Consider the following 24,547-nt stretch of genomic DNA (forward strand, 5'->3'; position numbering starts at 1 on the left):
GAAGCTAGAGAAGTTCTCAGGAACTGACTTTAAAAGATGGCAACAGAAAATGTTGTTCTATCTTACAACTCTGAACCTGGCTCGTTTTCTCCGTGAAAATGCTCCTATCTTGAAAGAGGATGAAACCGACCGGCAAGTGGTTGCTGCAGTTGATGCTTGGAAACATGCCGATTTCCTTTGTCGGAACTACGCCTTGAACGGACTTGACAACACATTATACAACGTCTGCAGTCCAATCAAGACAGCAAAGGAACTTTGGGAATCGTTGGAAAAAAAGTACAAAACGGAAGATGCCGACTCAAAGAAATTTGTGGTTGGCAGATTCTTGAATTTTGTAATGGTTGATTCAAAAACTGTGATCAGCCAAGCTCAAGATTTCCAACTCATTCTGCATGACATTCACGCAGAAGACATGTCTCTCAGTGAATCCTTCCAAGTTGCAGCCTTAATTGAAAAATTACCAAAAGGCTGGAAGGAGTTCAAGAACTACCTCAAACACAAACACAAAGAAATTTCTATGGACGAATTAATTATGTGTTTGAGAATTGAGGAGGACAACCGCAATTCTGAAAAGTGGGCTGGTAAGCATCCTATGAAGTCTAAGGCAAATGTGATGGAACATGTTTCAAAAACCAAGAAACGAAAGTCTTCTGGAGAAAGTTCATCACAAGGCTCTAAAGGGGGAGATAATAAAAAGTACAAGTTTAATGGCAAATGTTACATCTGTGACAAAGAGGGACATCGAGTAAAAGATTGCCGTAGCAAAGGAAAAAGCAAAAGAAGAACAAGCAAGAAGCCTGCTCAAGCTCACATGACTGAAGTGGACAATATTTCCAATGGTATAGATGATATCAATCTTTCTGCAGTTGTTTCCGAGGCAAATCTTGTCGAAAATCCTAAAGAATGGTGGGTGGACACTGGTGCTACTCGCTATATTTGTGCCGACAAAAAGATGTTCACATCTTATTCTATAGTGGACAATGGTGAACAACTTTTTATGGGCAACTCCTCAACTTCCAAAGTTGAAGGACAAGGAAAGATTGTACTCAAGATGACATCTGAAAAGGAACTCACTCTCAACAATGTGCTGCATGTACCGAACATTTGCAAGAATTTAGTTTCCGGATCTTTGTTGAGTAAGAATGGGTTTAGGCTAGTTTTTGAAAGTGACAAGTTTGTACTTACCAAAAACGGGATGTATGTAGGAAAATGTTACATGTCTGATGGCCTTTTCAAGTTAAATGTAATGATCGTTGTACCCTCAGTTATTAATAATACTACATCTTCTTCTTACTTGCTTAAGTCTTCAAATTTATGGCATGGTAGACTAGGACATGTTAATTATGGATCTTTGCATAGATTAATTAATATGGAATGTTTACCTAAATTTAACATTGATTCAAATAATAAATGTGAAATTTGCGTTGAGGCAAAATTATCTAAAACTCCTTTTCATTTAATTGAAAGAAGTACGGAACCACTTGAATTAATTCATAGTGACATTTGTGATTTTAAATCAATTCAAACTAGAGGTGGGAAAAAGTATTTTATCACTTTTATAGATGACTATACTAAATATAGTTATGTTTATTTAATTCGAACTAAGGATGAAGCTTTGGAAACTTTCATTCAATATAAGAATGAAGTTGAAAATCAACTTGGTAAGAAAATCAAGAAACTTAGAAGTGATAGAGGTGGTGAATATGAATCACCTTTTGGTGAGTTTTGTAAAGAACGTGGAATAATTCATCAAACCACTGCTCCTTACTCACCTCAGCAAAATGGAATTGCTGAGAGGAAAAATAGGACTTTAAAAGAAATGATGAATGCCATGTTAATCAGTTCTGGATTACCTCAGAACTTGTGGGGGGAAGCAATACTTTCTGCTAATTATATTTTAAATAAAGTACCCCGAAAGAAAGTGAATCAAACACCTTATGAATTGTGGCATGAAAGAGTACCATCCTACAAATACTTAAAAGTGTGGGGGTGTTTGGCTAAAGTGGCTATTCCTAGTCTTAAAAAGATTAAGATAGGTCCTAAGACCATTGATTGCATTTTCATTGGTTATGCCAAGAATAGTAGTGCATATCGGTTTTTGATTCATAAATCAGAACATTCCGAAATGCATGTAAATACTATTATTGAGTCTCGGAATGCATCATTCTTTGAACATGTATTTCCGAATAAGACTGGACAAGATACTAGAATAATAAGAGATCTTTTGATGCTATTACTAGTTATGATCAAGAACATGATAAAGAGCAAGAGTTAGATCAAAATGAGGAAGATGAACCTAGGCGTAGTAAACGGGCTAGAACCTCAAAATCTTTTGGTCCAGATTTCCTAACATTTTTGTTAGAAAATGAGCCTTTAACTTTTAAAGAGGCTATGTCCAGTCCTGAAACTCCTTTATGGAAAGAAGCTGTCAATAGTGAAGTTGAATTCATCTTGCAAAATCACACTTGAGAATTGGTGGATTTGCCACCAGGTTGTAAACCTCTGGGATATAAGTGAATTTTCAAAATAAAATTGAAAGCAGATGGATCAATTGACAAATACAAGGCAAGACTTGTGGTCAAAGGTTTTAGACAAAAAGAAGGTCTTGATTACTTTGACACATACTCACCGGTTACTAGAATAACATCCATTAGAATACTAATTGCCATTGCATCTCTATACAATCTAGAAATTCATCAAATGGATATGAAAACTGCTTTCTTAAATGGTGAGTTAAATAAAGAAATTTACATGGAACAACCAGAAGGTTTTTCTGTTCTAGGAAAAGAAAAGAAAGTGTGTAAATTGGTTAAATCATTATGTGGTTTAAAACAAGCGCCAAAGCAATGGCATGAGAAATTTGACAAGGCAATGATGTCAAATGAATTTAAAATTAATGAGTGTGACAAATGTGTTTATATTAAAAACACAGACAAAGGTTATGTCATTGTATGTCTTTATGTAGATGATATGCTCATCATAGGTAGTAATAATGATATGATTAAAATTACTAAGAAAATGTTGAATAAACATTTTGACATGAAGGACGTGGACATTGCTGATGTAATTCTTGGTATGAAAATTACCAAAACATCAGAAAGATATGCTTTGTCACAATCTCATTACATTGAGAAAATACTTGACAAATTCAGCAAAAATAATGATCATCTTGCTAGAACACCTGTAGATGTTAATTTATACCTTTTTAAGAATGTACAGGAAAGTATTTCTCAATTAGAGTATGCCCAAATTATTGGAAACTTAATGTACTTGATGAACTGCACTCGCCTAGATATAACTTATACAGTAAGTAAATTAAGTAGATATACGAGTAATCCGGGAGTAGAACACTAGAAAGCAATTATAAGGGTTCTTAGATATCTCCGATTTACTCGTAACATTGGGCTTAATTATACTAGATATCCAGCAGTACTTGAAGGATACTGTGATACAAATTGGATATCGGATACAAGAGGCTCAAAGTCCACTAGTGGGTATGTCTTTACTCTTAGTGGGGCGGCTGTATCTTGGAAATCTTCCAAACAGACTTGTATTGCTAGGTCTACTATGGAATCTGAATTCATAGCTTTAGACAAAGCAGGGGAAGAAGCAGAATGGCTTCGCCACTTCCTTGAAGATATTCAAATATGGACAAAACCGGTGCCTGATATATGCATACATTGTGATAGTCAATCAGCAATTGGTAGAGCACAAAGTCATATGTATAACGGTAAGTCTCGACACATTCGTCGTCGACATAATATCGTAAGACAACTACTCTCTAATGGAATTATGTCCATAGAATATGTTAAGTCTAAAAACAACATAGCGGATCCACTAACCAAAGGGTTAGCAAGAGAGTTAGTTGAGAATTCATTGAGGGGAATGGGACTAAAGCCTATTAAATAAGAGTTACCACAACGGCAACCCAACCTAGTTGACTGGAGATCCCAAGATCTAGGTTCAAAGGGACAACTGAGTTGTGAATGACTCAGAAGGATCACTGGGGAGTTTATCTCCTACCCATTTCTTTGATGAAATAGTGATATCTGCAGCGGTTTAGGTTAAGTAATATTTTTAATGATTCTTATATCTAGGTAAACCTAGTGGAGTATGACAGGATACTTTTCATAAGAATCACCTATATGAGTGTGAACTAGGTCGGTTCTATAAGATTTGTGAAGGGCTACAAGTCTTCAGAGCACTCATGAAAGACCAGGTTGTTCAGGGCCAAAATGAACATAATAGTGAGAACTAAACTATGTCTGGAGATATACTGTGTGAGTTCTATTGTCTTGGTTTACACAAACGGCTGAACAGTTCAAGACATCATGTTCACTGGTTAGCTAGTAAATTTGATAGTATCTCACAAGGGAAGATTCAAAGCCAAAAGCTACCTATCCTTTGCAGAATATTTCCAATTTCTGTACTCTCTGTATTTACATCATGTTGTTGCATTTTCTCTCTGTCAATTTTATTCATGTGGGGGATTGTTGGAAAATTTATAAAGAGGTAGTTGTGAATTGAAATAGACTCCATTTTGAATGAAATGGTGTAACCTTTCATGGTGTCTTTTTGTATTAAAGGAAGGGTCAAACATCCATTTGAATGAAAGGGTGCAAACCTTTCATGGTGTCTCTTTATTTTAAAGGAAGGGGTATGTCCCTTCTTCATACCTTTTCTATTCAAATTGAATAAGTGCCAACAAAACCTATATAAAGGCAGCCCCATTCCAATTTTGATTGATTCCGAAAATTCATTTTCCTTGCCTTCATTTTGCTCTCTTGCGTCCTTTATTCTTCATATTATTTTAGGGTAATTTTCAGAGAGTTAGAACATAGGTTTGGTTCGCCGAATAAATTGTTTAGAGTGCTACTACAATTTGTGAAGATCATTGTATCCTGAGAGATAGACGCCACATAACCGTAAGCACCGTAGCGAGGTGAATCTGTCTTAAGGACAGAGTGTCACACACTGGACTTGGTCTTAATTTTAATTCGATTCGATAAATAAATTCGGTATGTTATTTATTTATTTTGTTTGAATTTATTTCAAGTTATTTTATTTACACAGAAGATTGTTCCAACAATTTCCAAATGAGACACTACCCCAGTTATTATTATTATTATTATTTTGAACTCCCAAACTTTCAATTAAAGAGAAAAATGGGATACATCAAAAATGAGTATGGAGACAAGAGTAGCAGGTGGGCATACAACCCAATTTACAGGTAAGGACTTAGAAAGACAAGCCTTTGCAACCCAATGTGCTGCTTCATTGTTGGTTCTTCTTGTCCAGGAAAAAGAAATAGAGTTTGGAGAAGCAAGCCCTCGAATATCTAGGATAATAGCACTATACTCCCATGGTGGAACTGTTTCGAAAATGCAAAGAGAGATCACCGATTTGTTGTCACTTTCGATTTCCACTCGCGAGAGGTTGAGAGCTTGAGCCATAAGACACGCTAGACGAATTGCATGTGCCTTGGCTTGTGCTGCAGACGAAGCCTCACAAGACTTAGCACAACCATCCAGAAGGTTTCCCTTTGAGTCTCTAAGAATTACAGCCAAAACAGCTGATGAAGAAATCTTACAAAAAGCTGCATCATAGTTAAATTTGACTATACTGTGGGAAGCTGGCTGCCAACCGAATCAAGGATTATGGTTGGGGACGGCTAAGGCTTGATTGAGAAAGTGGAAAGGGCCAATCAGAGCATCTTGTTCCTTCTAGAAAAGAGTGATCTTTTGCAGAGTATCATGAGGGTCCACCACTTGATGATTAAAGATAAAATCATTTCTAGATTTCCATATGAACCAGGCAACAGTAGCAAGTAAACTGATTATGCGTTTGGATTCAGTCTTTGGATTACCTCCCTGCAAAAGGTCATTGGTCCACCTGGTCACATTTGTAATCGAGCCTGGATCTACTCGCATATTTAAGGAGCTACCGAACCAAACACCTTTGGTCCAGGGACAATCAAACAGGAGATGCTCCACAGATTCATCACCTTTCCTGCAGATAGGACATTCACCAGAAGATGCACACTTGTGCCTAAACAGACCCAGCTTTGTTGCCAACAAGTTACGGAAGACTCTCCACCAAAAGTGTCGGATTTTGGGTGGAACATCTAGATCCCAAATTGAATTCCAAAAATCAGTGCCAAGGATGAGAGATCCGGAGGGCTTATTAGAACCATTGGAGTTGTGGCAGATCTGCTTGGCTAAGGCATAGCCCGACTTGACTGAATAAACTCCCGATGGAGTGTGGTGCCATATTAAAAGATCATCTCTATTAACTGCTGCAATTGGGATGGCAAGAACAGCCTCTAAATCTTCTTTCAAAAGCCACTCTTTGAGAATTTCACACTTCCATATTTTATGAGTGGGATCAATAACTTCAGCGACTTTTTGAACAGTACAGTAAGGGGGTTTATGGGAAGCAATTTTGAAGTCTTTAGTAGAGGGTACCCACTTGTCCTCCCAAAAGTAGGCAAGGTTGCCGCTTTGGATTTGCCATCGGAGCCCATTTCGGAGTAGTTCCCTACCTTTGAGGAGGCTTGACCATGCCTGGGATGTTCACTTACCGCTTACAAGAAATTGGAATTTGGAAAGTAGAGGCCTTTATACACACGGCCCAAAAAGAATTAGGATTCATAAGGAGACGCCAACCTTGCTTAGCAAGTAAGGCTTGATTAAAAGCTTTGAAATCGCTGAAGCCCATACCTCCTTAATGTTTGGGAATTGTCATTTGATCCCAACTTGCCCAAGGAATGCCCTTGTTATCCGGATCCCCTTCCCACCGATAGTTTCGAACAAGAGAATTTAGCTTAGAACAGAAAGAGTGTGGCATTTCAAAACATGACATGGCATAGGATGGCAAAGCCTGAACGACGGCTTTGATAAGAGTTTCCTTACCGGCCTGAGATAAAAGCTTAGATTTTCACCCTTTGCATTTTGCTCATCACTTTTTCAATCATGGACCCAAAAGTTTCAGCTTTAGATCTGCCCCATGAAGAAGGTAGGCCCAGATATTTAGCTTTAAGGTTGGCTTGTGAAACACCCAAAGAAGAGCAGATGGAGCTATGGAGTGTTGCAGATGCATTGGATGAGAACATCACTCCGGATTTGTCAAAATTAGTAAGTTGTCCAGAAGCTTCACTGTACATTGTCAAGGTGGCCATAATGTTTTGGCATTCATTTTGATTGGCCTGGAGGAAAAGAATAGCATCATCAGCAAAGAAAATGTGAGAGATAACTGAACAAGTTCTTTGCATGAACTTAAGGCATTTAACATCCATCAAACAATTAAATCAAATCTGCAAGACGACAAGTCTTTCTGAGCAGTGGGTTTGGATTTACTCAAATCCAACTCCATACTCAAATTCCTACAAATTTAAAATACTATGCAAAATATTTTGATTACAGTGACGAAGTGACTACATCAAACTCCCAAACAATATTACAAATTCCACATGGTCCATAAATTACAAGCTCAGGTTTAAGGTCGATACTTGATACTGCGTCTACAGTGAAGAATAATTTGAATAAAACTCATCATTTCAAATCTATACTTGAGCCTAGTTAAATAAAGTGAGCATAATGACATAGATGATATAGCCAACAACTGCATAAATTTGACTCGCCCATAGACCAATCGCAACCCTCAATACACACAGTCGACCCATGGACGATAAATTACACTAAGACCTCCTCAATTATTAGTGAATATTACTTTACTCCTTAATCTATGAACTCGTATAGATTGATCTCTTCAACTATGAAAATTGTATAAACACATCCCTTTTGGAGGGAGCCTAAAAGGGATCAACAAAGGTGAAAGTGACACATTTTTATAGTTGAAAGGGTCAAAATGTACGAATTCATAGATGAGGTGTAAGTGATTTTCACTAATAGTTAAGGGGTCTAAAATTCACCCCTACCAAATCTCAACTATTTAATTAATAACACTAAAGTAAGTCTGCACTCAAATGGAATTTATTACAATTTACAGAAAACATATGTGATTCTCACATTAAGTTCTGCAATCTAATTGTTTGTGGTAATTTTCTGGTCGTGGAAAGGAAGGACTAGATAATAATTTGAAAATCAAGAACAACAAAAGCAATGTGAACAATGCAAGAACAGAAATAAAAGGATATAGCCGAACTATATTTACAACCAAACTACAAAAAAAAAGTCAAAAACATTAACATTAACATACACTAATTCAATTTCTCAGAAGACCCATTTTCATGAGTACAGAGAAAAAGAAAGAAATCGAAACTCATTAACTTTATGCAAGTTTGTGCTGAGATGTAGACGAAGAAGAGAGAACTCGAAAATAAGCAAAGCCATCCATCGTGTTCTCGTCTAGCAATTCAACCTCAAAACAACATCGTTGAATCTCTTCCTTAGACCACACCTATCAAAATTGGCGTTTTTATAAACGCCGTAACAGCCTTCCCTCATAAAACATGAGGACTTTTTTGGTCCAAAAGTAAAGACATGTTTGGTTGGAATTAAAAATAGAGGATGTGAGGCTCATCGGATTATTAGCGTGATATTTGATTGCGAGATAATATTAATAAAAAAATAAAATAAAAAATGACAGTGGGGAACATATGGGTATTATTAAATAATTCAATTTAGTGTTTGTTTGCCAGGGTCCGGATAATTTTAGTATTGGTAGGGACGATTAAGTTAAGAGAAATTGGAGACTAAATAATATTATAGTGATAAATGAGGCCCTTCCAATTTTATTTTTTTTCTTTCTCCAACGGTTAAAAATAATTACATAATTTTATTTCATTCTAACAAAATATAATACCTCTCATTCATTCTATTTAATCATTTATCCCCACTATTATCACACCCTATAATCTTATCCATAATCCTATCATATATCATATTCTTTTATTCCATATAATCTCACGGTATAATTTATCATCCCACATAATCTTATTGTATCTAATCTCATAAAAAATAATGCAACAATCAAACGGTTTGGGTGAGCAGCGGATATACCGATCCGCCAAAACCGACCGAACCGAACCGATCCGCCGCCTTTTGGACGGATGCGTGATGACGAGCGGACGGTTGCGGATTGATTTTCTCCAATCCGCCAATTTGGCGGACGGATGGCGGATTTGAGATTTTGTGGCCGCAACCGAACCGCCAAACCGCCAAATCGCGAGCACCCTAGTAATTTATAAGACTTTGTATTTTCAATTTGTTTAAAGATTATGTTTGTGTTTTCAATTGAAAAAGAGTTTAAATATTCTGTTGAAAAAAAGTTTTCAACTTAAATATATTTTTTGAATTGAAAAAAATGAACGTATTATTCATCTATATTTTTTAGCTTTTAAATCTAACTCTAAAAATAATAAATAGAAAATATGATATATGCTGGTTGGTTTTTATTTTCAAAAACATATGTAGATACTGCTCTGTTCATGGTTTTAGTGGTTTAAATTGTTATTATATTTTAAGAATCACAGATTGTAATACTTTATGTGGATGAATCATGCTGTGATTATAATATGTGGATAAGGCATGCAGTGATCGTGATGTTCTAAAGTTTCAAACTTTCTTTCTTTGAATAAGGCATACAGTGATTGTAATACTTTTTAAGTCAATGACTGTAATACTTTTTTTTTTTTTTTTTTGAGGAAGTGCACAAGTTGAATTATGTTGAAAATTTATAAAATTTTAAACCGCCAAACCGATTCGCATCCATCCGCCAAACCGCCAATCCGCTCAATCCACATCCGCCGGATTGGCGGACGGATGCGGATTGATTTTCTTCAATCCGCCAATCTGGCGGACGGATGGCGGATTGGAGGTTCCGTGGCCGCAACCGATCCGCGCCCACCCCTAATCAAACCTGACCTCAATGCCCAACTTGAAACTTATATACGAGCAAAAGTTCACCTAGCTTTTCTATATGCGACAAAAGTAAAATACCAACTTGTGTTACTAACGATCTGTTTGGTAACGTTTACGTTTCAGTTTATATTTATAAAAATTTTATAAATTGATTTTTGTTTATTTTTAAAAAAACATAAACTACAAACGCGTTTGATAATTGACAAAATGTTTAAAAAAATTTAAAAATATAAAAAAGAGTGAGAAATGGCAAGTGGCGGCGGAAGACGGTGGTGGAAAGTGGTGACGGTGGGTGGTGGGTAGCAGGTGGTGGTGGGTGGTGGGTGGATAGGTAACGGTGGCGGGTGGCGGGTGGCGGGTGGTGGGTGGTAACGAGTGGGTGGTAGTGGTAGTGGTGGCGGGTGGTGGGTGGGTGACAGTAGTGGATGGTGGGTGGTAGCGAGTGAGTGGCGGTGGTAGTAGTGGTGGGTGGCGGTGGCAGTAGTGGTGGGTGGCGGTAGCAGGTGGATGGCGGATGACGGGTGGTGGCGGGTGGGTGGTGGTGGCAGGTAGGTAGCGGGTGGTAATGGTGGGTGGGTGGGTGACGGTGTTGGGTGGTAGCGAGCGGGTGATGGTGGTGGCGGGTGGTGGCAGGTGGGTGGTGGTGGCAGGTGGGGTAACGGGTGGTGGTGGGTGGTAGCGGGTAGGTGCGGTGGTAAGTGGGTGGGTGACGGTGGCGAGTGATGGGTGGTAGCGAGTGGGTGGTGGTGGTGGTAGTGGGTGGTGGGTGGGTGGTGATAGCAGATGAGTGGCGGGTGGGTGGTGGGTGGTGTTGGTGGTGGTGGGTGGTAGTGGCGGCGGGTAGGTGGCAGGTGGGTGGTGGCTGGTGGTGGTGGGTGAGTGGTGGCGGCGGGTGGTGGATGGTGGTGGTGGGTGGTGGTAGCGGGCGGTAGATGTTAGTGGCGGGTGGCAGGTGGATGGCAAGTGGGTGGTGGGTGGTGGGTGGTGGTGGTGGTGGTGGTGGTGGTGATGATGGTGATGGTCGAGAGGGGTGGGTGGTGGCGGCGAGTGGGTGGCAGGTGGGTGATGAGTGTGGTGGCAGGTGGTGGTGGGGGATGGGTGGTAGGTGGTGGTGGCGGAAGACGGTGGTGGAAAATGGTGGCGGGTGGTGGCTAGTGTTGGGTGGTGAAAAAAAAAAATTCAAAACTCAAAACGGAACCACATTTTTTGAGTGTACATTTTTTAGTCAAATTTATAAATTGAGACCATTAATTTATAAATCAAAAATTTACCAAATAAATTTTTATTTAAATTTTTTAAATTTTTATAAATATAAATAAAAACTTAAAAATGTAAGTGTTACCAAAAGCAACCTAAACAAATACCATGTTCATAAAACTCACTTTGATACTAAATTCTTATTTACCTGTAAATGATTTTGAAAAATCGATTATATATTCTTGTTTACCACACGAAAACGAACACGTCAGCACTCGGACCCACTCAAAATGAATATGTCAGTCCCACTTAAATTCCAGCTCAAGTTATTAGACTGAGAGTAGGTGTAAGAGGTTTGAGTTAGTACCCAATCAAAATCTTCAATTTTGTTAGCTGAGGAGCTGAAATTTATCATATGCTACAGTTCAATTTGGTCAAGTTTTCACTTTAGTGTATATAAATAATTAATGGGAAGTTTTAAGATCATGAATTTGGTAGAGATTTAAAAATGAAAAGATAATGTGAATAAAATATAAATCTAATTCTCTCACATCTTTCTTTTTTTTTTTTTTTGCCTTTTTAAATTTCTATTAAAATTTATGATCCAAACACAACATTTGATATTTTTTTAAAAATCTGTAAAATCCCACATCAATAATAAACTAATGACAGATGTGAAAGTTTCTCTATAAATAACTCTCTCCCAAATCTTTATTAACAAATGTTTATCTTTAAATAAATACTCAAAAAATAAAATTATAAAAATATTTAAATATAATATTTCAATTGATACAGTCGGCATCGATAAAAAAAAAAAAATTAAGCTACTGGGTTTAGAAACTAAAACTATTTTTTTTCTTATCCGCAAGCTTTTAAATTAGTTGAGGATGGTATAGTAATATAGATATATATATAGTGGATATCACAACCACATTTGCTCATGGAGCAGGTGTGACAAAAAAACACAGTCGGAATTGATATAAAATTTTGAAGCTACTGGGATTAGAAACTAAAACCATTTTTTCTTATCCAAAAGTTTGTAAATTAGTTGAGGATGGAATACTAATATAGATATACATAGTGGATATCACAACCACATTTTCTCATGGAGCAGGTGTAACAAAAAAAAGAGTCAAAACTGCTCTCTTCTCTCACATATTTCTAAAAATGGTGTATGAGGTTACAAATGGACATGGTCATGACTATACATATTCCATTATTATGTCTTCTAAGGGGATTTGGTAGGCAGAGTGGTTGATTTGATCACATGAACTCTCTCTATAAATATGCCTACTCACATAGAGCAAGTCCATCACAAGACTAAGTAGCATAGCAGTCCCAGAATTTCATAAGTTGTGAATGGCTTTTCACAAAGTTCTATGTTCTCTCATTGTGGTGGCTTTTCTCTTTTCTTCCACACTCTCCCAAGCTTTCCCGGGATCCGGCTGGGGCAATGGCGGGTTTTTTGGGGGAGGGTATTCGGGGCTTTTCCCGGAGTTCTATGAGTTGTCATGCCCTCAGGCTAATGAAATTGTCATGTCTGTCTTGGAGGAGGCCATTGCTAAAGAGCCTAGAATGGCTGCCTCTTTGCTCAGGCTTCACTTCCATGACTGCTTTGTCCAGGTTCTCCCTCACGTTACAATCTCAAATATGTTGTATCATCTGCCTATAGTTTTAAATAATAGTATGGGATACATATCGGTATGATGAGACATATATCGTTATCCGCCGGTATTAGACAGTATAAGCTGATATATCAATAAAAATATATTTAAAAATTCAAAATCCCAATACATATCTGTCAATAGTTGAAACACCATACTCATCTATATTTTCTTTGAGAACTTCATTTCATAATGATATCACTGTCTAAAATATCTTCTTGAGTGCATTTGATAATTGTGTTTTTAGTAGCATTTTTGTTAGTTTTTTTATTATTATTGTTATTATTATTATTATTATTATTATTATTTTAAGGTTCGTCTAATAGGACCTAAAAATCAAATAAAAAGAAAATCATAGAAGAATTTTTTTTTTCTTTGCAAAAAGTCTACTAAAAAAATTAAAAAAGTCAAAAAAAAAAAATCTTTTTTTTAGGACTTGAAAATTAAAAAGTTTGACACAATTTTTTAAAAATTCACTAAATACAAAAAGTTTAAATTTTTTAATTGTTACCGAATACGACCTCATTATTAAAATAAAATAAAATAAAATAAAAAAAGAAGTAGAATTCATCTTTGAAGTGCTTTTCATGCTCAAGATGCTCTATAGGCATAACATGAGATCATCTATTTTGAAAATTTTCAAACCGAACATAATTATGTGATTAGATGTCAATTGTGACAAGGACAGGGAGAAGAGATTTCGAAACAAAAAATCCCTGGCCCTATACCCACTGTGGTTTAATTTGACTATTCATTTCTTTTATGATGGCATCAAAGTATATATATCCATTTTGTCTATTGCCATTGTCATATAGTTGTGTTATGAGTCATGATTTTACAATTTTGTGTGGTGTTACTGAAGTGGATGGGCTTTACAAGTCTGCATTCTTTATAGGGCTGTGATGCATCGATTTTGTTGGATGATACTACGAAAATGGTGAGCGAAAAGCGGTCAGGACCAAACAACAATTCCATTAGAGGATTCGAAGTGATTGATGAGATCAAGGCCAAGCTCGAACAAGCGTGTCCTCAAACAGTCTCTTGTGCTGACATTCTTGCCCTTTCTGCTCGAGGTTCCACCATACTAGTAAGCAACTCTGAAGCCTTAAACTTCGTATTGTACATAAACAGATTTCTTAGGTAATATCGGAAATGAATGTCAATCTCGCACATTTTTATGCATGCTCCATTTCATTGTGAAGGAAGAAGTTATTCTAAAGATATAAAATGGAATACAACAAAACATATGGTCGTATATATCAAATGATGGAGCCCACCGTTTGATTTATATGGCCACATGTTGGTTTTGTGTAGAATAAGGCCTAGTTTGGGAAGACTAAATAAGTGCATTTTTTTACTTTTTATGAAATATGGGTTGGGTTTGGGTTGGGTTTGAAGTGATGTATTAGAGAGGTGATGTGACTTAAATAAGATGATATAACTTAAATAGGATAGTGACTTTTTGACTTTTTATCTTTTTTCAATCTTCCCAAACTAGGCCTAACTAAAACAAAAGAACAATGGAGATGAGTGTCGCTTTTGTAACTAACGCTATGTTTGGTAACTTAGGAGAGAAAAGAAAAGAAATGATTACTTAAGTAATAAGAGAAAAGAAATGAAATGAAATGAAATGATTGTAATTTCTCTCCTTTTTGTTTGGATAAATAAGAAATAAAAGAAAAGAAATGATTGTGATTTCTCTCCTTCTTGTTTGGTTAGATTTCATTAAGAGAAAAGAAAAGAAATTATTTTATGTTATATTACCAAAATAACATTTTTATATTTTCAATCATTTTATTTCTTTTATTTTTGTAGGGGTAAAATTGGTATTATGAAAATATAAACATTTGTGGATTTCTTTTCTCTCTCAATCTCTCCACTTTTGGGAAGATTGAAAATAAGGGTTATGAGAGAAATGAGTTTCTCTCCATTTCTCTCTATTTCTTCCCATTTCTCTCCACTTAAGATAACCAAACAAGGAAGAGAAATACATTTCTCTCTATTTCTTTTCTTTTCTCTCCAAATCACTCAATCCAAACACAGTGTAAATATGCCCTCGGAAGTGAAGAAGTTTTTTTCTTTTTACTAATGGTGGTTATGGTGGAGCAGAGTGGTGGTCCGAGTTGGGAACTACCACTAGGAAGGAGGGATTCTAGAACCGCCAGTCTGAGTGGCTCAAACAGTAACATTCCTGCACCGAACTCCACAATCCAAAACCTCGTAACACTCTTCAAGCTCCAAGGCCTCAATGAAGAAGACCTCGTTGCACTATCCGGTGAGATTAGAATCAATTTTCTGCATTACAAATGTTTCACAAATTTTTAGTGGCTTTTTGTCCATTTTAAAAAATAAAAAAAAAATGTTGATGTGTTTGGAAAATTACAAAAAAAAAAAAATGTGACTTTTTTGTGTGTAGAAGTTAGAGTATTTTTTTAATAGCTTTTTTAGTTTTTAACTTTTTGGCTTATTTAGCTCACCCCAAAAAGGTCTAATTAGCATTTAGCTTAATATTGTTTTTCTTGCAGGAGGTCATACCATAGGGGTGGCAAGATGTGTGACATTCAAACAAAGACTATACAATCAAAATGGAAATAACCAACCCGATGCAACTTTGGAGAAAACTTATTACAATGGTTTAAAAACATCTTGTCCTAAAGCCGGTGGCGATAGCAACCTCTCTCCTCTTGATTTTACCTCTCCTGCCAAATTCGACAACATGTACTTTAAGCTCCTACTGTGGGGGAAAGGGCTTCTGACTTCTGATGAAGTGCTTCTGACTGGAAAAGTCAGTAAGACTGTGGAATTGGTGAAGGCGTATGCGATGGATGAGGGTCTCTTTTTTCGCCAGTTTGCTAGATCTATGGTTAAATTGGGGAATATTAGCCCTCTAACCGCTTCTAAAGGCGAAATTAGGAAGAATTGTCGCAGAATTAACTGATGAAACGAATCATCTGTCTTGTTAATATGCAAGATGATATGGCTATTATGAGATTGTCTGTGTGTTCTTAGAAGTTAGCTTTTGTAAGCATGTTACTTGTGCTGTGAATGAATTAGAAATCTGGAAGTGCTTTGTGTTAGTAATCTCTTATTCTTGCATTATCTTTGTTGTCTCTGAATATGGAAACTTTAACTTTTGTATTAGGATGCTATGCCTTAGGTGGTTGGACAAATAAAATAAATAAATTTCAATTAAGAATAAAGAGTCTTTATTATGTCGTGTTACCGAGGACCTCTGGGGGCTTTTCTGCCTAAACCGAGATGGTACAATACAAATGACTACTTGTGAATTGGGGGGGGGGGCTTAGGTGGTTGGACAAATAAAATAAATAAATTTCAATTAAGAATAGAGTCTTTATTATGTCGTGTTACCGAGGACCTCTGGGGGCTTTTCTGCCTAAACCGAGATGGTGCAATACAAATGACTACTTGTGAATTGCCGCCGGGGGGGGGGCATATGGCACCAACTATTTGAGACCGGATCAGCAAAGGAAACATACATGTTGAGAATGATGAGGCACCTATAAATAACTCGTTCCTTAGTTTTTAGTTTCTTAGTAAAAATGGATGAAGCTGTATTCTACCTAAATAATAGACACATATAAGCATTTGTAGGTGACTTTTTAAGTCCTCCGTCAAATTCTAAGGCTCTACCCTGGACAGAAAGGGCTTGGCATACCTCGAATCCTCTTGAAAGTGGGGTGCCTTTGGAAACACGGATACAGGTGTTGCATGACTGCCATCAGCTCGTGTCACAAGGAGTTAGGTTAAGTCTTGCAACGAGTGCAACTCTCGTGTTTAAATTTTTTTTTTTATTTAAATTTTAAAAAGTTTGATGCATTTGATAATTATTAAAAAGTTTAGTATTGTTTCAGCCCCACCAACAACAAACCTAGTTAAGTAATCATGCCCACCAAATGCCAAATTCTATCAATTATGTGAAATATAGAAAAACCTGAATAATTGTATATCTAAGACCATTCTACTGGCAGATGAATTTTGATCTTAATTTAATGGTTAATGAGAGTTTGGGTTGGTTTGGCAACTCAAAAAAAAAAAAAAAAAAAAGTTAAAAAGTCAAAAAGTTACTAAAAAAGTTAAAAAATTATTTAAAAAATTAAAAAATTATCACTATTCACTAAAAAAAATATTAAAAAATTAATATACATAATATTAAATACCAGTCAACTTCACGGCAGCCTATGTGAAAGCATAGGAGTGAAAGGGGAAAAAAAATATTACATGTGTATATTCATTAAATTGGATGATAAAGTTGGGCTCGTGAGGGCCCACCACGGGTCTTGTTTTTTTTAATCGGAACCGTTCAATGTGTAGAACTCATCGAGTACTATACATATGTAAAAATCACGTCATTCGGATATTGCTAACTACATGATCAAATCAATTTTGTATAAAAAATAGATGGTGTTATAGTTAACATCTGACAAAAAAAACTAATACGATTAGATAGCTATCGATATCCAATGAACGTAATTTTTTACAAGAATATAATACTTGATGAGTTATATACATTGAACGGTTCCGATTAGAAAAATGGGACCCGTGGTGGGCCCCCACTGACCGAACAACACCATCCAATCAAAGGCCAAAAAGTAAGCAATCTTTTTCCATATCCTTTTCCGCCGAGGCACTGCTTAGCCGTACGGATTAATTAATTATCTACTCTACACACCTATTTATATAATATTTTAATACACATTTTTTCATACACTCCAAATAACCCCAAAGCTAGTATGAAAAAGTATTAGTTAAAATTAGAGTTGGTTTGGAATAAACTAAATAATACAAAAAGTCAAAAAGTCACTATCCTATTTAAGTCATATCATCTTATTTAAATCACATCACCTCTCTAACACATCACATCAAACTCAACCCATATAAACCAATAAGTCAAAAAGTGTACTTTTTTATAATATCCCAAATCAACCCTTAGTTATTGCAAATCCTAATCCTGAATAAGTACATTTTAAATTAGTTAATTGTCTTTTGTTTCTTGGCATAGATCAATTGTTTGGACTCAGTGATACGAATTTCCAAAGATTTACTGGTTTAACACCATTGAATGAATCATCAGACCCACAAAAATATAATTGCTTTTTACTTGCCAAGAACAGCGAACATGTAAAAATTTTATTATCAAATCATCCTCCAATGTTTAATCAAACTACGTAACTGAAAAAGAAGAGCTCGAATGGCCAAATGAGCTGGGAAGGCTTCCTCTTGTATTTCATCCAATTGCCCATAGCTGCGTGAAACCGACGCGCTTGATTTCCAAAAAAAAGAAAAAAAGAAAGGAGAGAGTAGAGAGAGAGGACGACGAAACTGTTGCGAGCAACTTTCGCTGGCCGACCTGGGTGCTACTGCTGACCATCGACTTGGTTGACTACCGATGACCACCGAAAATCTCCCTTTGTCGTTCCCTATCCGTGGATCGCCGATCGCCGTCTGTCAATCGCCATCAACTACTCTATGTTTGTCTTCAACTCTTTGCATGGGTCTATTTTTCTCTTCAACTCCTTTACCCTCTTCTGTAATATGTATATGTATATATGCCTATGAAATGTTGGAATATAGGTCCTTTGATTTTATGCTCAGAAGGTGTTCGATGATTTGCTTGTGTTGAAATGGTGGAGTAATAATCTGGGATAATTAATATTTACAAAGATCCTAAATTTTAAACTCACTATAAAGAATTTCCATGACAGAAATAATAATGAAGGAATTTTAATCAATCTTTATGTTAAAGGAATTTGAATCCTTTTATTAATGAAGGCCGGTGTTCTCCAAAAAGAAAACTTTTTTTTTCTCTTTTTCAGGGAAATCAAGTTCTGGGTTTTGTTTTGATCTTCATAATCTCTAAATTAAGAACTGGGTTTTTAGTTTTATATGAAGAAGTGACGTCAGTGAGGTTTGTTCAGTTGAAATCTTGTTTCAAAAATGAGCAAAAGAAAGAAAATAGTTTCTTCTGTGAATAAAGGTGTAGAGGTTTCGACCCAATTATTGGTGGAAAAGCCTCTTCTATTTTTCATACTTCCTCTGATATTAGTTGTTTGGGTTATTGAGAAATGGGTTTTCTCTTTCTCCAATTGGGTTCCTGTTGTGGTCACTATCTGGGCAACTATCCAGATAACTTTTCTCTAAGTTCCAATGCTTTTGTTAAACAGCTAGTTGTGTTGCATTCATTTCATGATATTATGATCTTCCCTTATTTCGATATTGTGAATTTGTCTCATTGTTCGTGTGTGGTAATTGGATTTACCATTCTTCTATTTTGCTCTATTTTTTTCTTCTTCTTCTTTTGATTGGTGCGTTGTGTTGTGTTGTGTTGTGTTGTGTTACTCTGTTTGTTTGTTTGTTTTTTTTTTATTTTTGGAATATTTAACAAAGATGAGAGGGATCTAGGAGCAGAGGATTTTCAAGAGATGATTTCCGTGAATGCTTTTGGAGTCGAAGAAGGAGAGATACAGAGGAGAGAGAAAATCAGTTAAATATTTGAAAAAAAGAGATAGTGGCCATCTTTTTCAAGCTACAAAACATTTTTGTTAATCAAATGGTGGGGTGTGTGCTTTGCCTTGTACACAACATCAAATGTAACACTATTTTTTTGGATAGCGGTGTATATGGGTTAGACTTTGACGGCCTGATTCGAGTTAGGGTTATACTACATAATAATATTTAAATTATCTTTTGAGGTCGGCTGTTATTAGACATATATTTTATTCTTAAATTCATTTAAAAACAAAATAAAAAATTTCTAATCCGATCACTTGGCCTGAGTATTATTCATATACATTTCATTTTCATATTGTAACATTAAAAACTATAATTAATTTAATTGATTTTGTGCCTCTTTAATTAAAGATTAGTAGTTCAAATTTTATAACTAATTATTTACATAACTAATACATAATATATACTTAAAAAAATATATAATTAAACAATGCAAAATATACATGCAATATGTATATTTATAAAAATATATTGTATAAGGCCTTATTTGGAAAGAAGGTTGGGTTAAAATAGCTCACCAAAAGATAAAATAGACTAAAATAGTTAATAAGACAAAATATTGCATCTAACTTACAATTATTTTACTAAGCTAAGCTTGAAACACTATTCCCAAGCCTATATTATGATTGAGTAAATTTGTTCGATCTAGTCTTATGTGTCTAACCATAATCTCAAACTCTAAAATATCTAAAATATTATTTTTTAATTATTTTACTTAGCGAAAATAAGCAAATGAATTAGATAAAAACTATAGCGCCCCACTTTCGGGTCGTTAAATACACTAAAATAGCCTCAAAAAAATAAAAGTTTTGCTCCTAAAAATAATAATTACGAAATTGTCTCCAAATGGTACAATATCCTCCAAATATTCTAATTACCTCCAAAATAAATAATATTACAACTATCTCCCTATTTAATAATTAAAGTGGTGGATCCCAAATCTATGTATTAATAAATCTTTCTAATCTCAATTTCGAGCTCTGCTAAAATCTGCTTCGCACCTGAAAAATAAATTAATTCGGGAAGTATACAATATGACAGGAATACAAGGCTCGGATACAGAATAGATTAACAGGAACCCAATAATTTATGACACAAAATCAACGATATGATAATCAAGCAATTTACCAAATTGCACAACAAAGCAACCATAATTTATCTAGACCAAATAACCAGTCCTACTCAGTACATGACCAGTGAATAAATTCATTTATTCACCCACCTCACCCAAGCTCCATGCTTATCCGGGCATATTGGTGTAAACAATTAATAAGATTCACTCGATCCATGTACGGAATATTTCTATGTCATTCGGTCAGATAAATCACCATTTAACCCAGAATATTTGTAGAGAATTTTACCAAATGATCAGAATATCAACGATTCAGCAACAAATGATTTTACGAAATATATTAATAACCACATTAATCAAGTGGATTACAAATTGAGAATAATTTAAAATAAGAGAACTCCTTGCAAAGAGATTTAAATAGAGTATATTGTATACAACCTGAATTTACCTCATAATAATTGACTTCGTCACCATAAATCTGAAATTGCTCCATGGATCTCTAAAAATAACTTTGATCAAACTTCTAAAACATAAAGTATGTATAATTTAATAAAATCTACAACTCTCAATTTATTTATTTATTTTATAAAATACTCATTTTCACTCCAAACACTCCAATATCTAAATTTAATATTTCTACTCTACGAAATTTATGAGAGATTTATGAGAGGGGAAGAACCGAACTAAGAGATGAATGTGAGGAGCTACCCTCAGTCTGAGCTGATTTATAGAGGGATAAAGGAATGAAAGAAGAATAAAAAAATTAAAAGAAATGTAAAGTTCAAATGATGGATGGTGGTATTGGTGTGGCAAGTCAGTGGGTTAACAGCCCACGGTTTTGTCTTGTTTGTATTTTTTTTTTTTTTTCTCTTCTTCTTCTCACATGATGGGGAATGGTAAATTGATTTATTAAATAACAATATGATAGATATAAAAGAGATGAGATAAATACAAATAAATAATTTAAAATTTTGATTCTTAGCTAAAAATCTCATTACTAAATTATCATAATAAACCACCAATATTACTCACTAAATATTAATACTTCAAAAATACGGGGTGTCACAAAAACATTAAGGTTTAAGTTAACAAAGCCCTTGTTTGGCATGTAAGTTCTAGGCTAAATAGCTACAAAAAGATAAAATAAATTAAAAATTCAATAACATAAAATATCACATCTAAATTATAATCATTTCACTTTTTTTCTTTCAAAAAAATCAAAAAAATCATCTCAAACGAGGATTTTTAGCCTCAGGTTAAAAAAATCAAAAAACTAACTCACATCTCAAACAAAACCAAAATAAAAAATTTAAAGTAAGACTCAAATTTTGGAGTTTATTTTTTTTGTTTTATAATTATCCCTATTTTTGTTTTATCAAATTTGATAAAAAGACAAATTTAAAATTAATGGAAATTTTTAAAAAAAGTTTAATAAAAAATTGACAAAAGACTAGAGTAATTGATGTTAAATTATAAAAAAAAATATTTAAATTTAGAAAGAAAAATTAGAAATCAAGTTAATTTTAAAAAAATAATTACATATACATTAAAAAAAAGGGGAAATTATTGATAAATCCCATTTAGAACTGTTTTAACCAAAAAAGTACATGAAGGAATTTTTTAACCCATTTAATCCCATGTATGTATAGTTTTATTCCATAAAGTCCTTTTTCTTGATTTACACTATTTTCTTAGACACTTATGCCTTTACATTTAATTTTGATACACTTATAAATATTTTTTGAACGGTTAGCAATTTTATGATGTGAACATTCATATTTTAAAATTCACATTGGTAGGAATGTAAAATTGGCCCGTGGGCGGCCCGAAACCCGTCTGCGAGCCGGGGCGGGCCCGGTCCGTTGACAATGTGAATATTCACATTGACATGTTAACATTCACATTAATAGGAGTGTAAAATTGGCCCGCGTCCCGTAGCGGCGCGAAACCCGCCCGCGGCCCGGGGCAGGCCCGGTCCGGACCGTTGACAAAATGAATATTCACGTTGACATATTAACATTCACATTGATAAGAATATCAAATTGGTCCGCGCCCTATGGGCGGCCAAAAGCCCGCTCGCGGCCCGACCCGTTGACAATGTAAATATTCACATTAACATGTTAACATTCACATTGATAGGAGTGTAAAATTAGCCCGCGCCTCGTGGCTGCCCGAAACCCGCCCACGGCCCGTGGGCGGGCCCGACCTGTTGACAATGTGAATATTCACATTGACATGTTAATATTCACATTGATAAGAGTATAAAATTGGCCAGCGCCTCGTGGCTGCCCAAAACCCGCCTACGGCCCGTAGGCAGCCCGGGGCGGGCCCGGCCCGGCCTGTTGACAATGTGAATATTCGCATTGACATATTAACATTTACATTGATAAGAGTATAAAATTGGCCCGTGCCTCGTGGCTGCCCGAAACCCTCCCATAACCCGTGGGCGGCTCGGGGCGGGCCCGGCCCGACCTGTTGACAATGTGAATATTCACATTGACATGTTTACATTTACATTGATAAGAGTATAAAATTGGCCCGCGGCCCATGGGCGGCCAAAAGCCCGCCCATAGCCTAGGGCGGCTCGGCCCGGCCCATTGACAATGTGAATATTCTCATTGACATGTTAACATTCATATTGATAAGAGTGTAAAATTGGGCCGCAGCCCGTGGGCGGCCCGAAGCCCGACCGCAGTGCGAGGCGGGCTTGGTCCGACCCGTGATAATGTGAATATTCACATTGACATGTTAACATTGACATTGATAGGAGTGTAAAATTTGCCCGCTGCCCGAAACTCGCCTGCGGCCCAGGGTAGGCCCGGCCCGGCCCGTTGACAATGTGAATATTCACATTGACATGTTAACATGCACATTGATAGGAATGTAGAATTGGCCCGCGCGCCCGTGAGTTGCTTGAAGCCCGCCCACGGCCCGGGGCAGGTTCATTTGGGTCCGGGCCCGAGCATATCCGAGACTCTAGGCTAGGGCCTAGACCATCACTTTGAAGCCCGGTCCAGTCCATCGGCCCGCTTAAGGCTCATTCAAGGCTCGGTCCGAGGCCCAGCCCGCCTGAGGCACAATGTCTTTTTTTTTGTGGAAAATAATAAAATTTTGGTAGAAAAAATTAAAAAGAATTAAAAAAAAATGTTTAGGCCTGCCCAAGCCTGGCCTAAGCTCGAGCCTAGGCTTAAGCCCACCGGCCCGACCCAAGGCTGTCGTCTTTGGGCCGCGGGCCAATTTTACACTCCTATCAATGTGAATGTTAATATGTCAATGTGAATATTCACATTGTCACGGGTAGGGCCCGCCCCGGGCAGCGTTAGATGTCATGAAAATAAAAAATTTAAAGTAAGACTCAAATTTTGGAGTTTATTTTTTTTATTTTATAATTATCCCTATTTTTGTTTAATCAAATTTGATAAAAAAGACAAATTTAAAATTAATGGAAATTTTTAAAAAAAGTTTAATAAAAAATTGACAAAAGACTAGAGTAATTGATGTTAAATTAAAAAAAATTTATTTAAATTTAGAAAGAAAAATTAGAAATCAAGTTAATTTTAAAAAAATAATTACATATACATAAAAAAAAATTATAATTTTAATAATAATAATTATTATTATTATTATTTTTTCAACATTCAACTGATTACTTAATAATTTTCCCAAGAAAAATATTTTGAAATTCTAATTTATGAGCTCTAATAACTTTAATGTATATGTAAGATTCATCTAATATGGTGTTTTGGTCATTTTTTTTTAAAATTTTTTATCTCACTAAAACTCAATTAAAATTTTAATTTTAAAGGGATGTATCATTGTTGTTTCGGTAGTGCTATATACATCAATTACTACTAACTAATGTATCAATACTATTTATGACATTATTATTGACTCATCTTATTAATTACATTACAAATGTCAAAAAGTCTTAAATTATACTACATTATTAATTAATATATTAATTAATATACCAATTAATGGATATAACACTATTCTTATTTTTCCAATTTAAAATAGTTTAAGATGCTTTTTATTATAGCAGTTGTAGATATTATGAAAAAATTTTCATAAAAATAATTATAAAATTTTGTAATCCTTAAATTACACTTAAAATAAAATACTACGTGCTAATCAAGATAATTTTAAAATCATAAATTTTTCAGTATCATTTTCATTAAAAAAATTTCATCATCCTAACTTTTCTT

At 35.5% G+C, this 24,547-nt stretch overlaps 2 protein-coding genes across 2 annotated transcripts; one reads left to right on the plus strand and one right to left on the minus strand.

Annotated features, from left to right (window-relative positions):
- Nucleotides 1-5,153: 5,153 nt before the first annotated feature.
- LOC114310437 (uncharacterized) lies at nucleotides 5,154-7,162 on the minus strand. Its single transcript, XM_028256410.2, has 3 exons — nucleotides 6,941-7,162; nucleotides 5,867-6,563; nucleotides 5,154-5,572 (listed from the first exon to the last, which is right to left on the minus strand). The coding sequence occupies exons 1-3, from the start codon at nucleotides 7,160-7,162 to the stop codon at nucleotides 5,154-5,156; spliced, it is 1,338 nt and encodes a 445-aa protein (XP_028112211.2).
- A 5,226-nt stretch (nucleotides 7,163-12,388) lies between these two features.
- LOC114310420 (Peroxidase superfamily protein) lies at nucleotides 12,389-15,819 on the plus strand. The gene is made up of 4 exons (XM_028256397.2): nucleotides 12,389-12,701; nucleotides 13,638-13,829; nucleotides 14,852-15,017; nucleotides 15,268-15,819. Exons 1-4 carry the CDS (start codon nucleotides 12,438-12,440, stop codon nucleotides 15,678-15,680), a joined length of 1,035 nt encoding a protein of 344 aa, XP_028112198.2. The 5' UTR covers nucleotides 12,389-12,437; the 3' UTR covers nucleotides 15,681-15,819.
- The last annotated feature ends 8,728 nt before the right edge of the window (nucleotides 15,820-24,547 follow it).

The sequence above is a fragment of the Camellia sinensis genome, chromosome 6 (genome assembly GCF_055761805.1).
Source record: "Camellia sinensis isolate YWXY chromosome 6, ASM5576180v1, whole genome shotgun sequence".
Classification (NCBI taxonomy): domain Eukaryota; kingdom Viridiplantae; phylum Streptophyta; class Magnoliopsida; order Ericales; family Theaceae; genus Camellia; species Camellia sinensis.

Excerpts from the sequence above, each read along its gene's own strand:
- LOC114310420 (XM_028256397.2), top strand. The coding sequence starts at position 12,438 with ATGGCTTTTCACAAAGTTCTATGTTCTCTCATTGTGGTGGCTTTTCTC. Across the intron at positions 12,702-13,637 it reads TCCATGACTGCTTTGTCCAG|GGCTGTGATGCATCGATTTT; the intron begins GTTCTCCCTCAC and ends CATTCTTTATAG. Across the intron at positions 13,830-14,851 it reads CTCGAGGTTCCACCATACTA|AGTGGTGGTCCGAGTTGGGA; the intron begins GTAAGCAACTCT and ends ATGGTGGAGCAG.
- LOC114310437 (XM_028256410.2), bottom strand. The coding sequence starts at position 7,162 with ATGTACAGTGAAGCTTCTGGACAACTTACTAATTTTGACAAATCCGGA. Across the intron at positions 6,564-6,940 it reads TGATGAGCAAAATGCAAAGG|GCATGGTCAAGCCTCCTCAA; the intron begins GTGAAAATCTAA and ends TGAACATCCCAG. Across the intron at positions 5,573-5,866 it reads CAATGACCTTTTGCAGGGAG|CTGTTTTGGCTGTAATTCTT; the intron begins GTAATCCAAAGA and ends TTTCTTCATCAG.